The sequence below is a fragment of the Nicrophorus vespilloides genome, unplaced genomic scaffold (genome assembly GCF_001412225.1).
Source record: "Nicrophorus vespilloides isolate i.1.1-1 unplaced genomic scaffold, Nicve_v1.0, whole genome shotgun sequence".
Classification (NCBI taxonomy): Eukaryota; Metazoa; Arthropoda; class Insecta; order Coleoptera; family Silphidae; genus Nicrophorus; species Nicrophorus vespilloides.
Genome location: NW_017096069.1, coordinates 83,722 through 110,617, shown reverse-complemented (window position 1 = coordinate 110,617; position 26,896 = coordinate 83,722). Strand labels below are relative to the sequence as shown.

General features: G+C 31.5%; 1 protein-coding gene across 1 annotated transcript in view; it reads left to right on the top strand.

The window, feature by feature from the left end:
- LOC108569350 overlaps nt 1-26,896 on the top strand; it is a 38,090-nt gene that overhangs the window by 3,231 nt on the left and 7,963 nt on the right. The window contains exons 2-3 of the mRNA XM_017930869.1: nt 18,531-18,666; nt 22,034-22,167. Of these exons, the coding sequence (XP_017786358.1) occupies nt 18,531-18,666; nt 22,034-22,167 (270 nt within the window). The remainder of the gene's footprint in view (nt 1-18,530; nt 18,667-22,033; nt 22,168-26,896) is intronic.

Below are 26,896 nucleotides of genomic sequence, written 5' to 3'. Positions count from 1 at the left end.
TCCAACTTGTTTTTTTATAACAATTATACTTTATTTACAAAATCCTAAAAAAGTTTCTTAAGCTATCTGTACAAATATCAAGATTTTATCCAAATCATTCGATTAAATATTACCGCCATGATGAAAATAGCGACGTAAAAGAAAATTACTCTGTAGCTTTAAACATGTAAAAATCAATTCATACATATCTTCAAGAATCTGGCAAAAAGTGACTTTGTTTTGCCTTAAGACACTAAAAAAGAAGTTTAGTATTAGAGCAGGGTTTTCCAAACTGTACATCTGTGCCACAGGGACACCGTGAAAGTTGAAGAAAAACAACTATTTAATTAGAATTAATTAGTATTTAGAGCTTATATTTTTTTATATTAAACTTATGATTTTTTTAATAATAATAATTTATTGGCCAAATCAATACATAAGAAAAAGTACATTCTATACATAAATTTAAAAAAAATTATATATATTTTTTGGTTCATATATTATTATTATTTTAGCATTATAACTTAAATTTATGGTAAAAATTTATTAATTCATATTTTTCATAATGTTTTGAAATAAATTAATTTAATTCATCTATAATAATGAAAACTACAAATCATAATATATTAGTTACATGCAAAAGCGTTTAAAATCGATTTGCAAATGTAATCATTTTAATAAGAGAATAATTATTTAAACATCCACCTACATAATCAAGTTTTATATGAAAGGAAAGTTGTTACTATAATCTAAATTTTGATAAATAAAAAAAAAATTAAAAATCTAATTAAAACACGGCCAAGAAACTAAAACCTAATTTTTCATTTAAGATGCTAATGAAGAGCGTTTAAAGTTTTTGCATTAAATTTGAAGTAGTATTTAAAAAAGATTTTTTAAATTGCATTCATAAGTTTAAATCAACATCACACCGATAAAATTTTACTGTATTTAAGACGTTTCACACAGTCCATAGATTAAACGTATTAAAAAATTATTATTATTTTAGCTTGTAATGCTAAAATTTATGGTAAAAATTTATTAATTCATATTTTCGATAATGTTTTGAAATAAATTAATTTAATTCATCTTTCATAATGAAAACTACAAATCATAATATATTAGTTACATGCAAAAGCGTTTAGAATCGGAATCACATCGATTTGCAAATGTAATCATTTTCATAAGATAATAATTATTTAAACATCCACCTATATAATCAAGTTTTATATGAAAGCAAAGTTGTTATTATAATTTAAATTTTGGTAATTTAAAAAAAAATATTAAAAATCTAATTAAAACATGGCCAAGAAACTAAAACCTAATTTTTCATTTAAGATGCTAATGAAGAGCGTTTAAAGTTTTTGCATTAAATTTGAAGTAGTATTTAATTAAGATTTTTTAAATTGCGTTCATAAGTTTAAATCAACATCACACCGATAAAATTTTACTGTATTTAAGACGTTTCATACAGTCCATAGATTAAACGTATTAAATGAAAGATAATAAAAGAAAATTCATTTAAAATTGTGTATTCAATTAATTTGATGTTATAAAACTTTCGTTGTTGAAAGTAGATAATGTTTTTTTTTCACTGTAATGGTTTATTAACAAGTTAACAGCTGTAACCGCATAATTTAGCCCTTAATAAAGTTTCTCACTCAAACTGTTTATATGCAGAGTAAATAACGATTATATACATAACAAGTGGAGCTACAGATTGCCGCAGTTAATAATACTGGAATGGTGCAAAGGATCGGGGGTTTTGCCGAAAGACGAAGGGTAAAGCATTTTGAAGGGCGGTGTGGTGCGGGTCGGCAATGACGGAAACTAAATTTCCGGTGCCTCTGGCCGCAGGAATGGTTATTATATTCATTCATTCAGGCCCATCTTGGCTGCCAGCAGCATGCAGTATCCAAAACCCACTTGATATGACTGAGGGCTGCGAGATAAACACCCATCGTGCGCCAGCTATAAACACGCACGGGAAATTCTTCCTAGCCCCAAATTAAATCCCATAAAGAAAGATAAAGCCCCATAAAGTATACAACTGTATTTCTTACACGATTCTTGTAAGCTGACTCACCCAACCTACCCAAAGGTAAACTGAGTGTTTACTTACTTGGGAACGGATTCATAATCTGATTATTTTGTTTATATAACGCAGAAAAATACTCTATTTTTTAGTAACTATACATTATATACATTATATACATTATATAGTAGAATTTGTAATCCCAATCTTTAAAGTTTTATTTCTTCAGATTTAGTAATTGTATATACACATTATATACATTATATACATTATATACATTATATACATTATATACATTATATACATTATATACATTATATACATTATATACATTATATACATTATATACATTATATACATTATATACATTATATACATTATGGGTGGCCAACAAGTCAAAATAACCAACCTGCGAAAAGTTGTCTATGAGTAAAAAAAAATGTAAATCAGTTTTCGAGGGTGAATTTGTAAAGGAAACTCTTTTGGATTCACTTTTTAACGATTTTAAGAACAAGAGTGAACTTATTGCTGCAATTCAAGAACTACAACTGTCTCAAAACACTATGAAGCGACAAACTGAGAAGATGAGTGGAAACAGCAGTTATATAATGTAATTAATAGATGTTCTTGTTTTTTCCCTTCAGTGTGATAAATCGTATGGTTTTTAAGGATTTTTCATCTAAAGAATAATTGTTGGGTATGATTTCTTTGAAAGAAAGGACTAGAGTTGAAGATGTCTCTGGACACTGTGGGATATCTTCTTCTGTTGTCTGTTGTGAAACCTTAGGTTTGGTAAATAATTAATTCAACGAGTTTTACTTGTTGTTTATTATTAAAATATTCTTCAAAGTTTTTTGCTTTATTGTAGTTCTTCACTCAGTAGTGGTTTCTTTAGCGTACTTCCTAAGATTAATTACAAATACTTATTCTACGTATAAAATTAACTGAGTAAGGCTTCTGATTCTGCCAATTCTGCGTCTGGTTCCCAGTTGAACATAAGAGCGATGTTCTTCTTAGTAGTTGGTCTCGATGAATCTTCCTATTCTACTTCTGGTTTTTCAGTTGAAAATAGGAAGGAATGTTACGTCTCACGGTGAAGGTCCCTTTATGCTTATGTATAAGTTTATATAATAAGTCAATTAAGAGACGCCGTGGATGTCTCTAATTCGTTAATACACTATATTAACAATAATAATTGTAATAATAACAACAATATATTTCAAGCCGTTAAAAACTTGCTCAATCATTTGAAAGTAGCATTTTTTAAATTAGAAAAACATAAAAATATGAATCATAACAGCGATAAATACGTCGCGAAAATCCAAAAAATAATTGAAGATTCCAAGATTTTGAAAAATTTAAAGATTTTGTGGAATGTATATCTTTTCGTTTTAAAAAAAGATTTAAATGGCATTAGTCAAAATTCAGACATATTTCATATGGAGCAAACGGCATTAGAAAATGAAATTATAATTTTACAAACTAATTTAAGCCAGAAAATTTGAATACAGACACAATTTTTCCGTTAATGTTAATGTAATAAAATAAATTCTAAATCTGTCTTTATTGCTAATTTGAATTAATAAATATTGTTAATGATCTATACTTTACATAAAAATGGCGGCAAATTTAAAACGCCAGTTCTGTTTTCTTTTTTTAATTAAATTCTTATTTTTGTTTCTTCTTTAATGCTTCAATAATTTCAATAAGTTTCAATAATTTAATAAGTAATACAAGCATAATATAATTAGAATTCATTTGATCTATACAAAAATTATCAATTTCTTGATATATTCTTAAATTGAGTTTGTTTTGATTTAAATTTCTATGCTTACTATATATATATAAAGAATTATGGATAACTTGATTTATTTTTAAAAAATATACATTTTTTATTTAAGTTGGTAAATATGTTGTAACTACTAGGACTTATCAGGCAGATTTAGTAGTATATATATATACTTTATTACTCTCATATACCGGGTGCGTGAATTATAGGGTGTGGAGTAGAATTACTTTTTTTGCATCCCAATTTTATTTTCGCTCTAGATTTCCTGGGAACTTCCAGCAACGAGCCGCACTGACTAAAAAAATAAATAAAGAGTAGAGTAACAGGATAAAAAAAGGATTACCGCGCACGTAATTTAACTACGAAACATTGTGCAGCAGAAAGCAGTTTTCGTATTTTAATTTAGTTTTATATAAATAGCTGGAATTGGATTGGGACATGAGAGGGTTTGTGTAGGAAATAGAAAGAGGAAAGAGAAGGACGGCTGTTTTCGCGTTTATTATTTGAGTAGCGAATGGTGTTTGTGGGGCTGCGCCTGTGTTCGTAGTAATTTTCGTCGAGAATGGGGGGAGAAACTGGGGGGCATGAAAATAATGTTAGGTCCATTGAGCGACCGGCGTTGAGAAATTTTGTGCCAACCGCAGTTTCTGTATGGGGTCTATCGGAATTAATTGCGCCATTCATTCGGCATAATATTGCGGACTGTGCTTTGTTGTTTGTTGTTGCGTTTTCCATCTTCGTTAAACACTTAATGGTGGGACGCGCCTCCCTCGCAATTCCATGTTTATTTATTTTTACAGCGCGCCTTCATCTGCCACCCCCCTTTACACACCGAAATTCCTATTAGGTATTGATCAGAAAGCAATCATCATTCCAATCAATCTTCATGTCCTGCAATCTGCGCCCGCGTTTTTCAAGCTCGAATGCTCCTAGCAAACGAAAGCAAAAAGAAATGATGTGATTGAATTAAATCAAAGGCTATATCGAAAAATTTCCAAGCAGAGAAATAACCACTTCATAATTATGTAGATTTGAGAAAACTCTATATAAACTAATATAAAATAATTTAATACGCTACAAAAAATATGCTAGTAAAAATTAAATCAAAATAATGAGAAACTAAATTTATTTCAACAATCAGAACTATTGTTATTACAATTATTATTGTTAATATAGTGTATTGGTGTATTGCGTCTCTTAGTGGCATTATTATATAAACATATACATAAGTATAAAGGAACCTCCACCGTGAGACCGATTGTAACATTCCTTCCTATTTTCAACTGAGAACCTAAACGCAGAATAGGCATGTTCATCGAGAATAACTACTAATAAGAACATTGCTCATATTTTCAAGTGGGAACCAGAAGCAGAATTTGCAGAATCCCTGCAGGAGCAGTGACCTGAAGCAAAGCGTCTTAATAAAACCGTCCCACTCCCTGGCTTAGTTAATTTTATACGTATAATAAGTATTTGTATTTAGTCTTAGGAAGTACGCTAAAGAAACAACTACTGAGTGAAGAACTACAATAAAGCAAACGCTTTGAAGCATATTTTAATAATAAACAACAAGTAAAACTCGTTCAATTTATTATTTACCAAACCTAAGGTTCCACAACAAACAACAAAAGAAAATATCCCACAGTGTCCAGAAATCCATCCCTGGGACACGACACTATTGCATAAATAAATGAAAACATAAAATGAAAAAGCGCTTGAGTCATTGGCTATTATTGTGACCTAGATATAAAATTAATTAAAAAAAAAATGTAATAATTTGGAATTATATTCAAAATTATTTTTATGATGAATAATTTGAATAGAAAACAATTTTCATACTTTTGCTCATGTACTAATGTTGTGACAGTTTATTTACATTAATAAACAATAACAATTGACTGCTATAGTAATGTATATTTTATAAAAATAATAATCAGAATACTTGTGCAGAAAATAATTAAGATTTTACTTGAATATCTTTAATAGCACATTTAGAGGCTTTAACTAAATCTTGTCAAAGGATATGGAATAGTTTAGAAGTCTTAATAGATTTGTATACTTAAATCAATGTTTTGTTTTAGATCTCAAAGACATTGTTGGTTTGCACATACAGATTGAAGCAGTGTATTGTAAAATTGTAGAGCTTCTTAAAGTTTGAGAATCAATAGGTTTAGTAGCTGATGTTTTAGGGCGACAATACAATAATCTGTTCCAAAATTTCCGGATTTTTACTCGCATAGTGAAACATATTCAAAAATACACATAATATGACATAATACACGTTATGCGAAACGTACCATTTGGTTAGCGAAATGATCGTTATGCGAGGTGTTCGTTAGGTTCCACTGTATTCAAATTTATTAAAAAGTCAAAACATATTTGAATTTTTTATGTGACTGAAAAAATGAAAACTGAGATTACTAAGGTATTACTTTCTGTAGAGACACGAATTCAAGAGAAAAGACAAACATAATTAACACTTTCACTTTATTTACAAAATACGGAACGTTTGGATAAAGACGTTTAGTATTTCATCCAGTTGCTTCAAAAAGGAAGATCATTAAGTTATCTGGACAAATATCAAGATTGTATCCAAATGATTGCTATGATGAGAAAAGCTACAAAGAAGAAAATCAAACTATAGTTTATAAAATGTAAAAATAAATTCATACATATCTTCAAGAAACTGAGAAGAAATGATATTGTTTTGCTCCAAGACAATAAAAAATAAGTATTAGGCAGTTTTTTCAATTTCTCGAAATTCCTTTTTGAAATCATATTTTCTGAGAATAAAAGATTTTTAAGATTTATTTTGAAATATATTTATTGATATATGCAATTAAAAAAAAATATTGTAAAAATCCTTTGTTTTAATTTTGTCTGTGTTAATATTCGAAAATATTATTTACAGAAAAGTTTAAATTCCAAAACTGTTTTAAAAAAAAAGTCGGTTTTTGTATAAACACGGAGATAGTTGATTTTAATACTAAATGGTCAGAAAGACCTATTTTTTATTGGATATAATTGTAGCCAAAATCTTATTCATACTTGTTTTCTTTTACAATTTTGTCCGTGAAAATTCGTTTCATTTCCCGAAATATAAATAATCCGGGAAATCTTATCCTCTGTCAGCAGATTATGACTACCGTATTGATTAGGTACTCACATGTTTGTAAGTACATTTGCGTTTATGTAATTCTAGATTAGGCCGCTCGAAAGTTAATGAGAGCTTTCTTTATCAGTGCATGTTCCCAAGCTCGTTAGTCCGATATAAAGGAAGGAGCTTTAATTGGATAAGTTAAGCTCTGTTGACGTAAACTTTAGCTTTCAAATGCTCGCTCGCGAGTGTTGTTATAGCAACGATCTTACATCTGCACTTCAGCGCTCGTTATTCCTGAGCCTCCCGCGCGATTAATATTATCATCATTATTATTATTATTATTTCGTGTCCCCCCCCCCGCCAGAATTAATTACACCAGTGTTAAGTTATTATCAGCGTCTGCTAATCCGCATTGCCAAACCCTCTCACAGTATTCGTTACGTAAGTCTAGTGAATGGGGGGAAAAAAATGAATGAATGCAAACGAAGTTGAAGCGTGGACACGGCACGTGTTTATATTTACAATAATAAATTTGGTATGAGCGGCTTTTCAGGTTTGCGGGGGTTACGCTTTCGGTATTCTCCTGATTTGTATTCCGCGCTCGGGCACTTCTTTACATGAACTAATTTAATGCGACCCGTCGCGAACCCTGGGTCCTTGGCCCCATGAGATCCCATTTAAAACTTCCCGATACCGAACGCAATAATAAATCCGCAACTAATTGCTCCGATATACTGGATCATATAATTACAGTCGTGTTTCATTTTCACAACAGAAGCACGTAAATTGCATACCAATGCCACATGTACTTTTCAATAAAAAAACAATTGTTTTAATTTGATTGTAAACATGTTTTTTTTTTAATAAATGTAAACTATTAATTTCAGCAACATTCCATGAAATATAAAATTTGAGATGTCTCAAACGGAACGATTTATGAATTCGACTATTTCATGATTTCAATTTTTTTTAAAGGAGAAAATCATGCTCCAAATTGACAAATTGATACACGGAATATTGATTGGAACTCGGATTACAATAAAAAAACGTTATTACATGAAATTAAAAATATTACTATAAAAAATGGATAAAATTGAAATGATTTATAAATTCGTAAGCTTTAGTGAAAACATAATAATTTGATGTTTTCTATCGAATTTATCTGTAAAATCCGATTATAATAACTAAAAACCGTTTGTAAATAAATAAATAAAATCAAATCCTTTTTCGTACTCAATTATATCGAATAGAACTACTTTTAATAGTACAATCCCATTTTATTACACTATCACTTCCATGTTTTAGAGTAGGCATACAATCTATGGAATCATTAACACTATAGGATTTTGTTTAAACTCTTAAATGCACACTTCAAGAAAACAAGTTTATTTTGATAAAATCACTCAGGTTATATCAAAATCACTTCTTTTAAAATCTATTTATTTTATGCATTACCAGTATTCCTTTTTATTCATATAGAAAATTCTTGACCAACTTTATTCTTTTTTACAATTTTCTCATTATGTTTCTTCTGTTACTCTGTCCCAAAATTTGATATTTCTTATATTTTTAACAATTACTTTTATATGATCATCGAGTTTACATATTTCTTCGTCAAATTTCATATTGAAAGTATTTATATTTATCTTAACAAATATTTTCTGGCGGGAAAAGGAAATTTAAATTTTTGTTATATTTTATATCAAGAAATTATGAAAATTATTCGTTAATTGATAATTTTTGAAAAATTATTATATTATCTTTTGTACTGAAAATGAAGCTAAAAAAGTAATCATTATTATTTATAATATATAAATTTTATAAGTAAAATTTAAAATAAATGTATGTTTTCAGTTTTTCTTTCCCTGCAGCCAATGTAACCACATGTGGATCCTCTCTCCAAACTAATGAATTCATCAGAGATTTTAATTTTTTTAATACAAATTTTTATGAAACGCATTGAAATTTCATAAAGAAAATTATGCCCGGCAATATTTTTCTTAAGAATACGCATTTATTAAAACTTAAAATCCCACGAAACGAATTCAATCCAAACGCATTTATTATGATACCGCATAAATCAATTTGCCCTTCGCAAATTTTCACCCCCATTTCAACCCCAACCTCCTATTTTTTCTCTCTCTCATCCTCTTCCAACGCTTTCCTTTTATTTTTTCCTTCTCTGTTTTTTTTTTCTTCTTCCAATCTCTGTTCCACTTCGCGTTCTAGTTTCGTCTCGGAACGTTGGCAACGATTACCGATGGCCGTAAATTTTGCTTCGGGGGCCGAAGGAAATTTGTCAATGTTTAATAAAGAAAATGTACTTCTCACGGAATTAACTGATCGCATCGTGGGGCGTATAGAAAATAAAGGTCCTTGTCCAATCCCGTGGGAAATTTTTATTTTCCTCCTTGAAGATACAATCGTTCTCTCTCTCTCTCTCTCTCTGTTTCTCTACGCTTCGCAACAAATCGTTGCTATGGTTGCATTTGCCGGATGAATTCTCGCATGTATGTGCGCATCGCCGGATTTGATTACGCCGGATGTCAAATTGATCATCAAATCTTAATTTCAAATCCGGATATGCGTGATTACCGGGATTCTGGTTGCGGTTGCACCGAAATCATCATACACATTCGGATCCGAATAGTTTTGTTAAATTTACATAAGATGACATTGCTATATTACATAAACTTCTATAAACATATTGTTTTCATGCACTTCATATTGTTACATTTAATTATTAATATCATCAACAAATATCACAAAAATATGACTTGAATGACTTGAAACCAGTTTGTAACCGGTTGGCTTTGAGTATCGTTTTGAAGCTTTGTTAGTAATGTTTCTGTTTTGATAGTTTTATAGTAAAAACTGCATAGTCAAGAGTTTGAAAAGATAAATTTTCGATATTTTATTTTGTTTTTTATTTATAAAAGATTGAAATCAAAAGAAGTTACCAGAACATCTATGTTATTTATGAAAATATCTGGAATCCTCGAAAGTGCTATAAATGGTTTCAAATGGGTAAAAACGACCAGTTTTAGTAAACAATCAAAAAAGATTTATGTTGCATGATAATGCAATACCACACGCAGCAAGGATTAGTTAGGACAAAATAAGAGAGTTTGATATAGAAGTTCTGTAACATCGACCATATTCACATGATGTTATACCTTCAAACTATAATCTTTATAGAATATTTGCTTCGTGAAAAAAAAGTACAAATATTGAACAACTCCGAAATCACTTGGAGTCAAAAAAATGTAGAAAAAAATCATAGATACAAAAAAAGTATTGTGAAATGTAAAAGAGCAATGTTCTGTTAAAAGTATTACATAAGTGGCAAGAAACAAATGGATTTCTATAGGAATTATATGAAAGCAGTGGATTATAAAAATATATTTATAGAGTTAATTAACAAAATAAGTTTACTTTTTATAATTTTCTAGAAAATGTACAGGAAAGAGGAATTATCCAATAATTTGGTTGGTATGTCAAAAGATGAAAACCACACCATCCTATATTGATTTAATTAACGTAGTTGTCTGATACAGTTTTACAGAAATATATTAGGTCTGGAAATTTAGGAATTCCTGGTCATAGAATAAGAATTGAGAGGTTGCTTAAAATTAATTGCTGTTATTTTCCATATTAATTTTGAAATTAAATATAACTATTGAAATCGGATTTGAGTAAGTCGTAAATAATGATATCTAATTTTAAACAAATGTATCGAGTTTCATTTCCCGATGCATACACTAAAATTTACCATCTATATATTTATAAGGTTGGCTTATCCATAAGGGCCTCAGGACCCAACCTATGCTTGTATAACTTGCTCAATAATTCATGATTTACTTCACAAAAATAGACATAGAGAAAATTTGCAATTAGGTATTTCTCTTCTCATATGAATTACTAATTATATAATTCATGTTTTACAATTAATAAATTTTGTAAAAATATAAGTTGAGAATGTGATTAATTTGTTAAATTTCCGTGAATAAAGGATGTAGGAAGTGCCGAAGAGTGGTAAGTAGCAAATTGTAACATTTTTCATGAAATTAGTGACGGTGGCGCGGATTCTGATTTAATGCTCGAAGGGTGGGTTCCGATGACAAGCGCCGCGAGGGCGCCCACCGCCCGAAACCTTCCCCGGTGACAAATGTATTTTATATTAAAATCCTGGCTTGTAGAACAAAGTATAATAAAGATTCATTACTGCTCCCGGTGGCCGCGGCGTTCACTATAAATCCGCCGCCTTCGTTAGCCGACCGACTTTTCACGCCGCCGAAACGTTAATTATACCCATCCACTAACCAAAAATAATTTAGAAAACGCATCGACCCAAATAGAAAATTAAAATAATATACAAATTCAACAACTAAGAAAAGCGGCAAATTTAAAAAAATCATCTAATCGAAATGCAGAACAAGCGGGCAATTGGAAAACTCATGCATAATGCTATAATAAAAATATTAAGAGAGGTTGCATTTATTTATTTCAATTAATGAATGAAGTTATTTCTAGTTAATCGGACTAATCAAGAGACGGTAAGAGATGCAAAGCGCTGATCATTTATTCGGTGTCATTCATCATAATAGTTATTAACGGTGGAAGAGGAATAATAAATGACGAGCCTTCCTCATAATCCTCACGACACCGTCTCTTCCTTCCATTCCCAATCCTCTCAGCCCCTCTATTCAGCAACGCGGGGCACGGATTTAAACATGGCCCCAAAATGAATGGGATGCGCGTTCGCAAACAACAAATAATAAAGATCTGGGTCAATTCGCCATTGTGCCAAAAACTATATTACTCCCCATTTTCTGCTGTCTAAGCTGGATATATCCCTCAATGGAAGAAGGAATACACACCGAGAGAAAAAGAGGCTGAGAGTCGAACGGAAACTAGCCGGAAATTGAAGGCTCCGACACCGGATGCTATCGGGAAGTTAAAGATGCCATCGATCGCCCACAAAATACATATTATACATATAAAAACCTTTCAATTAAACGTACATCCAACTCTTCCATCCAATTATAATTAATTGGATCATTTATATATTCGGCAAATGCATGATTAATGCATCGCCGATTCCTCGCTAATAATGCGGTCAAATTGTTAGCGTATTTTCCTCTACATGGAAATTCCGATGCACTGTTTTTTTTTTATGTATGTGTTTCTTCTTATTTCTCTCTTTTATTTCATCCTTCGTCGACGGCATTATTTCGTGACTGCTCTCGCCCCCCCTTTTTTTTATCTCCCGCTTTTCCATACCGTGCGTTCTCGTTATTTATTTAACTTCGTTAGGGAGCCAAGTGCCGGGTCTACTAGTATTAATTAAGGCTTTAATGAGATCCCTCTGGGACGTATGAAAGAATCATTATGGAAATGAACGGCAAACACTTTGAGATTAAAACAACGAGTATTAGGTATTTGCATTTTCTTTTTTTTTTCGAAACAAAATCAACTTTAGATTGACCCGTCCGTCAGTTTAATTATATTGAAAATTTCTTTTAATTTTACCCGATAATTTTGAAAAAAACTAATTTATAATAATAATAATATTTATTAGTCACAAATATTGGTTTTTTTAAACTTTAATCAATTATGAACTTTATTCAATTACATATTTTCCATTTTTGTCAATTTTCTGAAAAACTTCATGATTCCGCGTTCATAAAACTGTTGGTCATTATCAGCAAAAAACTGAACCAAGTGCGACTTTAGGTCATCATAGCTAGTGAAAGTTTTTCAAACTTCGAAATAAATGATAATCTGATGAAAGGTCATAGCCATTAATGTTTGAGGATTTATGTGAATCTTTTTCAATTCATACGGATATGAAGATTCCTAATGAGTCCAAGTCATTTAAGTGATTTTCAGTTCTGTGGTGATCCGACAAAAGCGCGCAGTAAAACAACCACATCAAATGAATGTATTTTAAAAATTATTCATTCACCATTGCAAGAATATGCATTTCCATATATACTCTTCTGCCTAAGATTAGGATCAACTGGCTAGGTTTTGTATTTTAAAAATTGATACAAACTCTCGTGCATTTGATGTGGTTTTTTTAATGCGCGCTTTTGATAACATATTAAATTCATAAATAAATTATATAATATAAATTACTTTCAAATATATACTCAGGCTTAAAAAATGGAGAATATGCAGTTAACGAAATGAAATCCGTGCATATCACATTCACGCTAAAGACTTAATAGACAAGATCTGACCAAAGCAACAAAAGTTAAATATATAGGAATGCATCTCAACAGAAGATTCACCCGGAAAGATCACATTTAAGCTAAGAGGGAGCAATTAGAAATAAAATTTAGAACTGGCTTCTAATTGAAAATAAATTACTTATATACAAAGTAATACTAAAACCAGTATGGACGTCTAGTATCCAATTTTAAGGTGCGGCCAGTAAATCGAAGATACAAATTATACAAAGGTTCCAATCAAAATGCCTAAGAAATATTATTAGGGCTCCATGGTTCTTCAAGAATAAACAAATACACGAAGATCTTCATATAGATATGGTCGAGGATACAATAGCAACATTTAGTAGTAGATACCAAGATAGAGTGGAGTCACATACTAATGTTCTGGCTATTGGTCTACTCGACAACACTGAAACCACAAACAGGCTGAAGCGTTGCAAACCACTAGATTTAGTATATAGATTTAAGTAATTATTAATGTTTAAATCATCAAAATGATAATTATCCACCGGGAAAATGGAAAGTATTACTTGCAAAATAAGTTTTAATGTAAACAAAAAATAAAAATCAATATTATATAACTGCAGGCCCTAATTTATTATTAAATATATTTCTGCTCAAAACGTATTCACAATATTTCATATATCCAATAAATAATTCAAATTTTCCGTTCAGTTATTTATAAATTCACAGTCAGTGTAAAAAGGAATTTAATTTATTAAATATAATAAAATTAATATAAATAAGTCAATTAATGTACATGAATACTGTTCAGTAACAATTGTAACACCAATAATTATACTTAACACAATAAAGAACAGAAAGTAATATAACTAAATATCTTACATAAACTTACATTGTGTAATTCTAAATCGATTGACTATTGAAGCGTTGTAAAAGGACGAAATATAAAGAAGATGATAAAAAAGGAAAACAAATATGTATAGGTTGATTGAAAAGTTTGAGTATATTGGATAGAGATAGAATACATATATACGAGGAGTATATTCAGTCCAGATGCAACGCAAGCATCCCTGAGAAATATTTAAATTGCACGTGCGGTCACGCGAAGAATAAATGTATGCGTTTGATGAAATATTTCTGCTGCTTCTGCTACTACTGAAGTCATCGTCCTCATTTGAAGCTCGTGTTTTAGCGAATGTTTATCCAAACTGCGATAGTTTTGGGTCCATAATGGAACGAGCGTGAAATATTCTCAGTAGTAAATCGCGTCGTAATGCAATCCCCGATAACCGCCGGCCGTACTTGATTCCAATAAACATCCAATTTCCGTTAAGAAGGGTCCAGCCATTTCCAGAGAGAGGATATGGTCTATTCTATACATGGACGTGTGTATGTGTTCGATGTAAGAGGGAGGATGAGTCGGTGTGATGGTTCGGGGATTGCGGCGGGTCAGCGTCGGGACGCCCTACCACCACCCACTAACAGAAAACCCCACAAGCTAGGCCACTCCTAGAACACTCTTGAACATCTTACAACTGCTTGCATTAACGGCCCCACTTGTATACAGGCGCGTTAACAATCTCCACACGACCCATTAACAAACATTCGAAATCACGAAGAATCGTTACACCATTTACGTCTGCTCCTCGTAACCGAAACACCGTTAAACAAAGTTAAAGTCCAATCAAACTTTCGAAAACTTTTCAATAAATTACGGAAATTATATTCAATTTACAGCCAAATTACACATTAATTAATTAATACATACTTGGCATTGACAACCAAAAAATATTATGCTTTTATTATTTTACTAATCATATTACCGCTTCTGCATATTAAAAACCTGTTTATAACGTTAATTAGATATCCTTCCATAGCTTGTCAATACTGAAGTACTTTCAATAACAAGAATTCCGCTTTGTGGTAAAACTATCTTTCTTTTTTTCTTAGGTTGCGATTTTCATAAGTAATGTTATTTTCATCTAAAAACCTATAAATAAATATTAAGAAAAAATACGAAAAAATAATTGATCCTTTGCAGTTGTTATATATTTTTTTTGATTTATTTTAATAAATGAAAATTATTCAATCTAGTTTCGGGATTATTTTTTGTATTTATAATAATAATATTTATTGCAATACTGTTGTAAAAAGGTTTTTGAATAGAAGTCAATAAAATGAATTTAATGTCAATTTACAATTTGATTGATATATAAAAAAATATATAAAATAATATTATCTTTATAGTTTGCAATAAACCAGGTTTATGATATACCGCAGTGATGTTTTTTTTTTAATGCAATAGTAAAATGTGCCCGTAATTATTACAGTGTTTGATGTGCGTTAATTTATCCGATAAGACTTTGCGGATGGTCGTAAAACGGGGCCATTTGTTGTTGAGCAGATGGTAGAGTTCTTAGTGCGTTACGATCCGAAAATCCGTCCAAATGCGTATCCGAAATAACAGAAAAAAAAAGGGTACACAAATGTACAAGGAACGTGAGGTAGTATTGAATCACGTCGGAGTGAACATTTTTGTGAGACCGCAAACGGGTGGGAATTTGCTTGCGGATTTAATTAAACTTTAAACTGAACCTAGAGGGCTCCAAGTTTAGGTTCATCCTCGCACCTGGAAGAGAAAAAAGTAAACAGAAAGGACACATACACGTAAAATAATTGAGAGATAGATGGAAAGGATGAGAAAGAGATGGAATAAAAATTGAAAATCGATCGGCTCAAGTGGAGCGGTTGAATGTAAAACATTTTTACGGCTTCTGTTTCAGCCGGGTGGTCGCGTTTTTCGATGCTGCTTACTTGCTTTTCTATTGATTCCCCCGCAGAGGATCGCTTATCTGCGCCCCCCATCCAAATCGAAAATAAAACTTTCTACCCCCTTTTTTTTTTCGTATAGATGAAAGCGTTGCATCCATTCTCGTTCCGTTTATAGCCGACACACTTTTATTGCGCGGAGTGTATCAAATTTTGTATCCGATTGTTTTTCGGATCTTAATAATTCAGTGTTATGTTTCCGAGTGAATTGTCGCAATGAGACCCTATTGTGGGCATCGCAATGCATGAGTTTTCCTCCGATTCCGAACAGCAGGTACAAATGGTTGGAGTTATTGGTATTCGATGTGTGGTGCGAACTTCTCTCTTGATAATTAGTTTCACATACAGAAAGCGAGACAGAAACTAGTGATGCGAGGGTGTGAGGGAGGGTTTTTGGGGATTGTTCGGTGGATGCGCGAGGCACGACCATATCCTACGTGCAATATAGAAGGAGGGCGGGTGAATGCGAGTAATCCAAATTCGAACCCCTTCCCCGCGGTGGTGGAAAAGGAGAGAAACTCGGGGGTTGGCAAATCGAGCAACACGACTAGGTCGGAACAATAAGGTGCTAGAATTAATTGTATCGGATCCGCGGCACCGCACCAACTTTGCTTAATTAAATGCTACAACACCTAATAAGTCGCTTTAAGAATGCTACAGTGTTATACAAATTTCCATATCCCTTGTGGAGACCACGACGAAACCTTCCATTCCCTTCCCCAACGTTGATCTTCTACTAAACTAATTATTACCATACCTTCAGCATATCAAATTATATTATACAAGTATCTTTACATTCGCGATTTCATTATTCCTCTTATATTGTTTTTCTACAAAAGACAAATAACTATTATTTAATAATCAAGACATACTCAATTCTTCAGCAATCTTAATAATAGAATCATAATATCAATAATTTATGATATATTGAATTGTGTAATAAGTTTCAGCGTTAGGCAAGTCTATTTTTTGCTCAACAAATCAATCTGCTTCAATTTTTCGAATTGATTAATTTTAATGTATTTTAATGATATTTAGACCCAATAACTAAATATCGCAGCTTTAAAATACTTATTTTGAGAAGAAACAAATTGTATACTTCTAATTTGATCTAATTTAGTTAAATAAATAAAATATTGAATACATCAGTTTTTCATATTATTTTTCATAAATTTATATAGTACACCATTAATTAACTATTAATATTATGATGGCATTAGCTTTTTTGGAAAATATTAAAAAAATAGCAATATTTTTAGATAAATTCAAAATCATACAACAGTTTGTCATATAGATTCAACTGGCGCCGTAACAAAAGCGCGCAGTAAAACAACCACGTCGAATCCACGAGAATTTTCATATTTTATTAAAATTCAAACCCTTCTGTCCTGAGCGCTTTCGTCTAGATGTATTTAATTTTTTGAAACACACAATTTATCAAATTTGTCAATTATTTATAATAAAAGAAATGAATAGTACTTTAATGTATTTTTCATAATTTATATAGATGCAAATATATCAATCAATCATTTATACTGTTTTAGAAATACATGAGATTGACGACAATAGTTTTCAGAAGGTCAAATCGTCAAAATTAATTAGTTGAAAATATTACTGTTTTCAAATTTCCATAATTTCAAATTTTACTATTTTTATTAATTTCAACATCTTTAAGTATATTTTATATTTAATCCTGATTTGTTTTCTTATTTTCCATCTTTACACTGATTATAAACAACTCTAATCTTTTCAACGTGAATATATATTTTTTTGTTTTGTTTCTAATTATTATTCTTGTCTTTGCAAAACAATTCAGAGACACTATGGATGATTAGAACAGTACTTCAAATATTAATTGACGTTAATTAGTTGAAATTGTCTGCGTAATGCAATTTGCTGTGCATTATTTAACCCGTTTCCTGATATCTACAATATTTATTACTGCAGTATGTTCATTAAAAGAACGAATAGACTTGTCCAGTATTAACCATAATACTCGCTTACCTTTAGCATTTTTCCTTTCTTTTCTACGCAAATTGATGACGCAATTCCATTACTTGCCACTCGGATAACAAGCCGAGTGAATCCTCCCTGTTTTGCATTCGCTTTTATCGGGTCAATTGCAGTTATAACTTCGCGCCAACGTAATCTTGCCTCGGCCAACAGGACTAGATGTGATTTAACTTGCGGAAGTTCGGATAGTTCGGCGGTTTACGTAACCAAGCATTAATTCCGATTTGGTCTGGACGCATTAACATTAATACCGGAAAATACGATGAAACTTTCGGAAAAATTCACTCAACAAATGGAAAAGTTCCGAATGCGGTTGTTTACCAGGTATTAATGTCTTTAGATTTTCCGAACGTAATCACTACGGTTTTTTTTTTCATTCGCATTCCTGAAATACTCTTGATCCTCTATAATTAAATGCAATGTTTCGTTGTGCGATCGTCGAGACGGATGTTCGCATAAAAATAAAACCTTCTTCCTTACAGAACGCACCCCTCTCCATTTCCGGAATTGTTCTGTAATTTTCGTTTAATATGCCGTTTGAATTGTTTCTCTGGCGTTCGTGAATTAAACGCATGCAAATTGTTCCAGTTGTACCGATCGAATTCGAGGGAAGTCACCCTGAAGGACGTCGAGAGGGAGACTTCGGGGGAGTTTAAGTGCGAAGTTTCTGCAGACGCACCCCTCTTCCATACCGAGATACGTGCAGCGCATCTACTTGTTGCAGGTAAAAAAAAAAGAGAGAACGAAAACTAACTATTAAAGACAACAACAAAAAAAAATAACTGAATAGGAGGAGACAATAGGGTGCACTTGAAGCATGGAGGCGTACAACAAGTAAAAAAGAATTAATAAAAGACGCAGAAAAAATGTCCTGCCAGACAAGAGCCGAACCTCCAAGACACTTAATGAAAATTACCCTTTTTGTCCTTTTATCTTCTCACTTTTCACCTAATGAATCGTCAGGATTTGAAAAGATGTTCTTTAAATTACGTAACATTTTCATGAAAGAAATTTAATATCAAATTGTTATTACAAGATTGTGTCTGTACCAAATATTCATCTCATTTATAAAATATAAAGAAATCTGTAGTTTGATCTATCTAGTTTTTAATCCTAACTTGCAAATACTGCGGACAAATAAAGAAACACAAGTCAAGGTCAAAGTGACCCTTTATTAAATATTTCAGAAATAGAAGAAATGATTGATTATACTATAATCACATTTCAACTCTTATCATTTAATCAATTTAACAGAAACTAAAACTGATTTTGTTTCTTGATTTTTGCTCTTTCTTGGACAAAAAAAAAGTCAGCTTTTTGGTGTTTTGTATGGTGTATACTGGATATGAGAAACCAATGTTGATGATATTACAAGAACTATATATTTGCTATGGACGGGTCAATTACAATCAAATGCGAATAAAAATAAATATCAGGTGGGTCAGTCTGACCCATCCGCAGTACTTACGAGTTAATTTATAAATTATGGAATTTTTAATAAAAATAAATTCTTTATAATTTTCTGACTAATACTATTTAATTAGGAACTATACTGTTAGACCTTTTAGAACTTTCTTGACTTTTTTATAGAAATATCTAACTGTTTCTTAGTTTTTGTACAAATTAAACTATTTTTTTTATTTTCCCGAAATTCCCGGGAAAATTCATTTCTCAAAAAAAAAATACACTTATTAATTGTAACGTAAAATATTATATTATTCATTTTGCATTGATTATAGCTAATTAGATAGTTTTCAAAGGTAATTGTTGCGATAAGATTTTGGGGATTCGCCAGAATTACGTTATTGAAATGCAATAGTTTGACTTTGTCGATGAGCTTTCGCTTTAATTGGCACACAGATTCCATGTTTCCGTGCCGCTGCAATCATAAACGGAATATATTAAGATTACTAAAGAGGATCTAATTAGGATTAAGGGGGAGACTTCGAGGAGTAGACGTACACCGACGATAAACGCGGATACACCAAAATCTCCTTCTAATTACCTGCATATCTATAGCACTTCAATTGAAGCAACTACATTTCATTTCGCAAATTCAATCCCTATCTCTGTAAATTATCATCGAAATCTCAAGGTTCCTTGTAAACCGCATCACATTCTAAAACATTCAGTTCAAAAACGTTCGGAATATTCACTTTGATTCAAAATTACTATTTAGTTTAAAATATATATTTGTAAAATATAAATTTAAGAAATAATATTTACGTAAAACTTGAAATTATTTTTATTACTGCGATAGATAAAATTTTAATGATATCATTAAAATAATGGAAACTGAACTAAATTTTCACGTTAATTGTGAATATAAATTATTTACCAATATTCAATAATTGCGTTAGTTTGTTATAGTAATAACGATTCGTGTGTATCACTAATGGATTGAAGATTGAAAACGCACTATAATATCAGGTGAATAATTAAACGCGATTGAATCGAAATTCGTGGCGAATTGAGCAGGATTGATACAATATAATGAATTGGTAGCTTTGTCATTAATTTAATATATAATCGTGCTACGTGCGTTCGTTTACATTGTTTCTGTTGTTGTTGTTGTTGTTGCTAGAAGTGATGTTATTGTTATTGCAATGGTGTCGATGTTGGAGGACGGAGCGTTGTAATGCGGTTATTATTGTCATAAACCATTTGGTCCTTGATTGCGGCGGCGGACGGCAATTAGGTCGTCGTTTTACAGTAAACAGCTCATCAAGGACAATAATTGAGCGTCGGCGGTGACGGCGGATCGCGAAACTAATTTATCGTCCTCGATTGATGACGGACGTCGGTTTGATGGGGGCCCTAAATATTAAATCCGGACACGATGTAAACATGGATTCAACCATAAACACGACCGACAAAATCCCACTGACGTAATACATACATATACGACGAATTATCAAAACTGCAATTCTCGCATTACTTGTAATTTAAAATACAAATTTGTCTGTATTTTACAAATAACTGCTAAAATATCCTAGATTTAAAAAAAAATAATTATCTGCTTTATTTTACAACAGTTTCCTTTTCCTTTTCGATTTCATTTTTATATTCAATATTTCAGAAGAATTTTACAGTTTTATATATGCAATACAGTAGACACACATATAACACGATTAGTATATTACGCGTTGTATGATATTTGGTGTCCCAAAATTAACTCAAGATTTGAATTTGCCGCCAGTTGTGCACTAAAGTGTTGGAAACCCCAAAACAAAAAACAATTTGACACTTAACTGTACAAAGGGCGGCAAATTCAAATCATTCGTTAATTTTGGGACACCCTTTAGAAAATACAAATGATGGATAAAACAAATGACAAGAGTTGTCCCAATATTTTTAGCGCGTTGTAGGAACTCGCCAATTTATATTACAATTGTATTCAAAATACAGCAAAATTAGATAAATCAGTCATAAGATTATTTGAAAAAAAAAAGTTATGATTTCTATTGATAAATACGTGAAGATAAAACAGAATTTCAGTGTATATAATGGAAAATTTTAAAAAATTATAAAAAAACAATTAAAAATAAATATAAAATAGAAATTGTTAAATTATTAATTACTAATAATAATAATTTCTTTATGGAAAGATTTAAATTACCTGAAATATATTTTTTTGTATTAACATATACAAAATAGGAATCAATGAAAAGCAATATTATAAATATTTGTTATAGAAAAATTGTAAAATCAATCGTAGAAAATAATTTTTGAAAATATAAATATGTAATATTTATGGGTGAAAGTTATATTTTAATGCAAAAAATCGACAATAAAAAGGGATGAATATAAACGGATTCGTTGTATTTATTTTCAATTTGTATGCAAAGAGCAGAACTCAAGGGGAATAAATGAAAAGGTACTGGCGAAGAGCGGATGAGGATGAAATGAAAACCTTACACAAAAAAAAGAACGTATTCCATGTTAAAATGTTTAAATATTAATGAAAGCTTGCCGAGATGAAAATAATTATTGATGTCGTAATTAGAGTAAAGTGCGCTAATGTTAATTAGATTATTTTAGATTTGAATGCATATTTAGTTGCATTAATTTTGCATGAATATTTTTTTAAGATATTCCTGATGAAGGACCAGTATTGAGAACGGACGTGCAGAAGGTCGCACCTGGGGCGAAGATCAGAGCGAACTGCACCACACCAGGATCTTATCCGCCAATGAACGTCACTTGGTTCATCAATGATGTCGAGGTGAGTTTTATGCAGAATCGATGTGACTTAAAGTCGTCGGTGACAGCGCTTATTGAATATCAATCCTGATGGATGAAGCGGTGCGGTGTGTAACCGATGAAGGATGCAAGGACCTCTGGCGCTGCCTGCGCACGATAAGGCAAACCCCGTCAAACAACTTTGACACGACTTAGGAACCAAATCGCATTCGACATGGGATTTATTTACACCGTTTTCCTTGCTATGCAACATGGAATGTTCGAAATCCTACAAAAATATCATTCTAAACGTATTTATTGCAACATTTCAGACTTTTGTAAAAAGTTACATACATTGCATACATCAACAATACTTATATACTTGAGTTTTAAAATATAAGATATATCTGAAGAATGTATAGAAAGATATGAACATTACATGAACAATAAATATAACTTTTAATTAGTTTGGTGATGGTTGGAATTCACCTCTTTTGATTCAAATTTCACAGCTCGTGATACCAAAAATATTATAAATATTACGTTATATGTTACGTTATAGTACGATAAAATGTATTGTATTTTCAAGAATCAATCTTTAGTTATTTCAACTTTAACAACTTGAGTATCATACAAACAGTACAGATTGCAGTTTAATCTTTTTGTCGATTTTTCATTGATGTAATAAAGGTTCAATTTTGATAAATGTAGAATTTTTAAATCGTATAGACATACTTTTGTAGTTCCAAACAATTTAAAATGAAGTATGTATAAAATATCAATTATATCATAATAAAATACATAATAATTATATGTTAGCTATTGACTATAGGTCCTTCCACCTTACAATTAGTAGTTAATCTTACTTTAAATAATATCATAAAATATAAATATTATATGAAAAGTTATAAAATTTTTATCATTTTTTAGATTAATCCACTTGATGAAATGGTATTTTCAATTTCATTAGAATCGAAATGAAAGAAACATATAAGAAACAACTTGTGTCTATGCTTTCGCCACGTCAATTTTCTACTTCGTCTGTACGTCAATTACATCTCTAATTGCAGCTGCTCCTTTTTGAGTGTAAAAGTAAAAGAAGTAAAGGAACAAAGCAAAACAAGTAAATATAAAAGAAGGTGTAAGAGAAAACGATTGGATTGGATCCAATTATACCTGTATTTCCACAAAAATCAATTAAAGACGAAACAACGGTATTACGTATGTATAGAGTGAAGCAATGCTTGTGCGTATTCGAACACATAAAGCCTCATTAGTCGATCTAAATACAGCTGATATATTTATTAATTGCTTGCTTCCGGTGAATTGTACATATCGTATTTACAATTAACTCTCATATGCAGACTAAATACATCAGATTACTCCCATTTACTTACTTACAAAATAAACAAAATCATTAAATAAATTAATAAATAATACTAACAACCAATTGATATCCTTTAAGTAATTAGTCCTAATTTGATGTTAAACTTTCAATGAGCAGTAGACTCGGTATAATAAACGTAATCAATACCCTTTCAAGTCTCTCCGATTATAATGATTAACTTACTTAATTGGATTGGTGGAGAATTCATACACTCGCTTATGTATATATTTACATGTACTGTAATTATTTTTAAATAGAAATAGCTTTCATTACATAACTTTGATTATATTATTTCCTTGCTAACAAACTTATATTTATAGGGTTTAGTTATGTATTTCGAACATCATATTTTGTATAGTTCAGTTGGGTGTGGTCTTCTGCGAGGAATGATGTACGTATCATCGTCTCCTCGACGCTATGACTGAGAGCTGGATATCGGTTATAGAGATCCGGCCCGAGGCAATCCCCTGTTGTCGGGAATTCGTCCTCCCCAAGGCCCAAGAGGTAGTAGCTACCTATCTTCCGTGCCGATATCTCTTCAAACACCCTCAAATTACGTAAACCAGATAATGGTAACACGATTTCGTGCTCAAAATTTCACCAACAAAACAAACTAGAACACAAAATCCAAAGTGCTTGACTTCATGCAAAAAAATAAACATTCTGTTAAATATAATATAATAATTATAATAGGAAAATACATATTATCATGAATATCACCGTAAAATAAATACGAGTATAAATTTATATAATTATTCCTTAATTTGCATTGTTTAAGATTTACATAATTACAGAACACAATATTATCATATAATTTATAAATATATTTATTAACTTTATAAAAAAAAAATAATTATAACTTTTTGAGAAGGTATGCAAATTTTTGTTAAATAATAATAATTTTATTTATTGGTGAAATGATCAATCTGCACGAAGTATTCTCAAGTATAAAATATTCATAGCCTATTAAAAGTCGTCTTTATTTGTTCGGCCTTCGTTTCGCTCTCGGCGTAGTTTCTCGCTGAAAATGCTGAAATTGATTTGAATGGGATTTATTTGGCAAAACAAAATTAAATATAATTGAGGGTCTGCTCGAAGTTTGGGAGGGGGTGGGCGAGCTATCCAATTAGATTGATCGGTTTCTGCTGAAAACAAAGCTGGAAAAAAAAAAAGATTGGTATACACGGAGGAGGGACGAAGATACAGGACGAAGAAAAAAAAAAGGAGGAAGAAGTCGGAATAAATACGTAGCCAAGAAATTTATTTCGCCCTTAAAATTTACGGACTGTGAAACGTCCGCGTGACGAGTCTCCAGGACAATAAAGGATCCCTTTATCCTTCTCACGGTCTCCATCCCTTTGTGCACGCGTTGTTTTTCTTTCTTCGATTCCCTTATTGTATCTGGCTATTCGGTGTTGCACTCCTTATTTTATTCATTCCCGATTTATTTATTTTTTTTTTACAATTTTCGAACGTTCGTTTTGCTTCTGAAACAGACATGTATAAAAAGAAAAGAAATGAAGGACAATATTAGAAGAAAAAAACTAACAGTGAGGAGAATCGCAGGACGATGATGATCCAAGCGGTGTATAAAAAGCGAATACAGTGAATGTAGAGGTCCATTTTTTGCGGTCGGTCGAAGATAAGTTTATTTATGGGCCCTTTTAAAGGTCGGTCAACAAATGGCAGAGCTTATTTATGGAATGCTTCAGACGAGTACGGCATACCGAAACCGCTTAAATACATCTAGATTTAGTGTTTTTTTTCTTTCAGAAGTTTATAAAATTGAAATACCGGTTTTTTTTAAATTTAAAAATACCGGTAATATGTAATAGAAATACATATATTCTTTATTTCATTTCATACATTAACATTTTGCCTTTAAATCGGTAAATTCTAGTATAATTGAAGACACTAAATACTAAAAGCAATGTGATTGTTATATTTTTCTCATTCGTTTGTGTCTTGACTTTCCCGAGTGAAGAAATTGCTGCGGCATCCGTGTGCATATTGTTGAGAATCGTCCCTCAACGCCGCCCTTTCGAATTCAATTTTGTATCAAAACCATAAGCCGAAGCCAGCCAGGATCTGCACATCAAGAAGGATTACGGAAATCAATTTCACTTTCACTTTCCATCCATACATTCTCCGCGGGACGCTCGAATCTTCCAACTCTTCGACACTTGCATCCATATGTGTGTGTGTATGTACGTATGTATGTTTGCAAGTGTGTGCGTGTGTATGGGATGCTGTGCAGACGAATTCAATGGCGGAAACGGTCTTTCTGTCGACTGTCGGCTTTACGTAACCACAATCACACCGAAAAGCCATTAACTTTGGGGAAGCTTCGGGCCGAAAACTCCTCTTTCTCTCCTTTTTTTTTTTCGTGCCTGAACGCGGACAATATGGTGCTTTCCATTAGCGCGGAACAGCCCACCCGAAACCGTTACGCTCCACTCCATAACAGGATTATGATCAGAATGATTTGATCAAGAACATGAATGAACATCGGCAAGAAATTCACTTAACTAAATACAGCTTCAATCAATTATACAAACAATGTGAATGTAATCACTTGACAATACTTTTTTTCTTACAGCAATTATTTCAAAAGTTAATTGTATAACTATCGTAGCTATATACAAACCAGCGTTTTCCAAACTGTGAGGCGCGGACTAGTCTAAGGGGAGGCGCGAATATTAGTCACAGTGAGCAATTTTCCAAATGACTGCTAAACTTTTATCAATTTTATTAAATGGAGGGGAGATGCGTAGTAACATCAAGTTTGGAAACCACTGATATAAACTATATCTCCTCATTTAGTATAATTATCATTATTTAATTTAATTAACAATATTAATTCATTTTTAAAATTTTTCTAATTATAAAAGAGATTAATAATTGAAATATTAAATAGTACCAATTATTAACATATTACTAAGAAACTCCTTTATGTAGTTTCAATTTATTTATTATAAAATCTAGTTTATGTTCTAGTTATGTCTAGTTAGTGTAAACCAGTGATTCCCAAAGTGGTCTATATCGACCCCCAGTGGTCTATGACAAACTGCAAGGGGTCTACGTCAGCGAAAAAAAAAATTGGGGGTCCATGAAATGAAAATGGGGGTCCACAATGTGGACAATCAAAATCCCGACATTCGAAATCCCGACGTTCGAAACACCGACATTCGAAATCCCGACTATATCAAAATCCCGACAACCATAATCTGGACTGTATCAAAATTCCGACTTATCGAAATCCCGACAGTGTCTTTTATTGTAAATGATCGACAAAACAGATCATTAATGAGTTATCTTCGCGGAATAGCTCATAGTGTTTCATTATAATTATTTTATTCATTTATGTATTATAATAAAGATAATT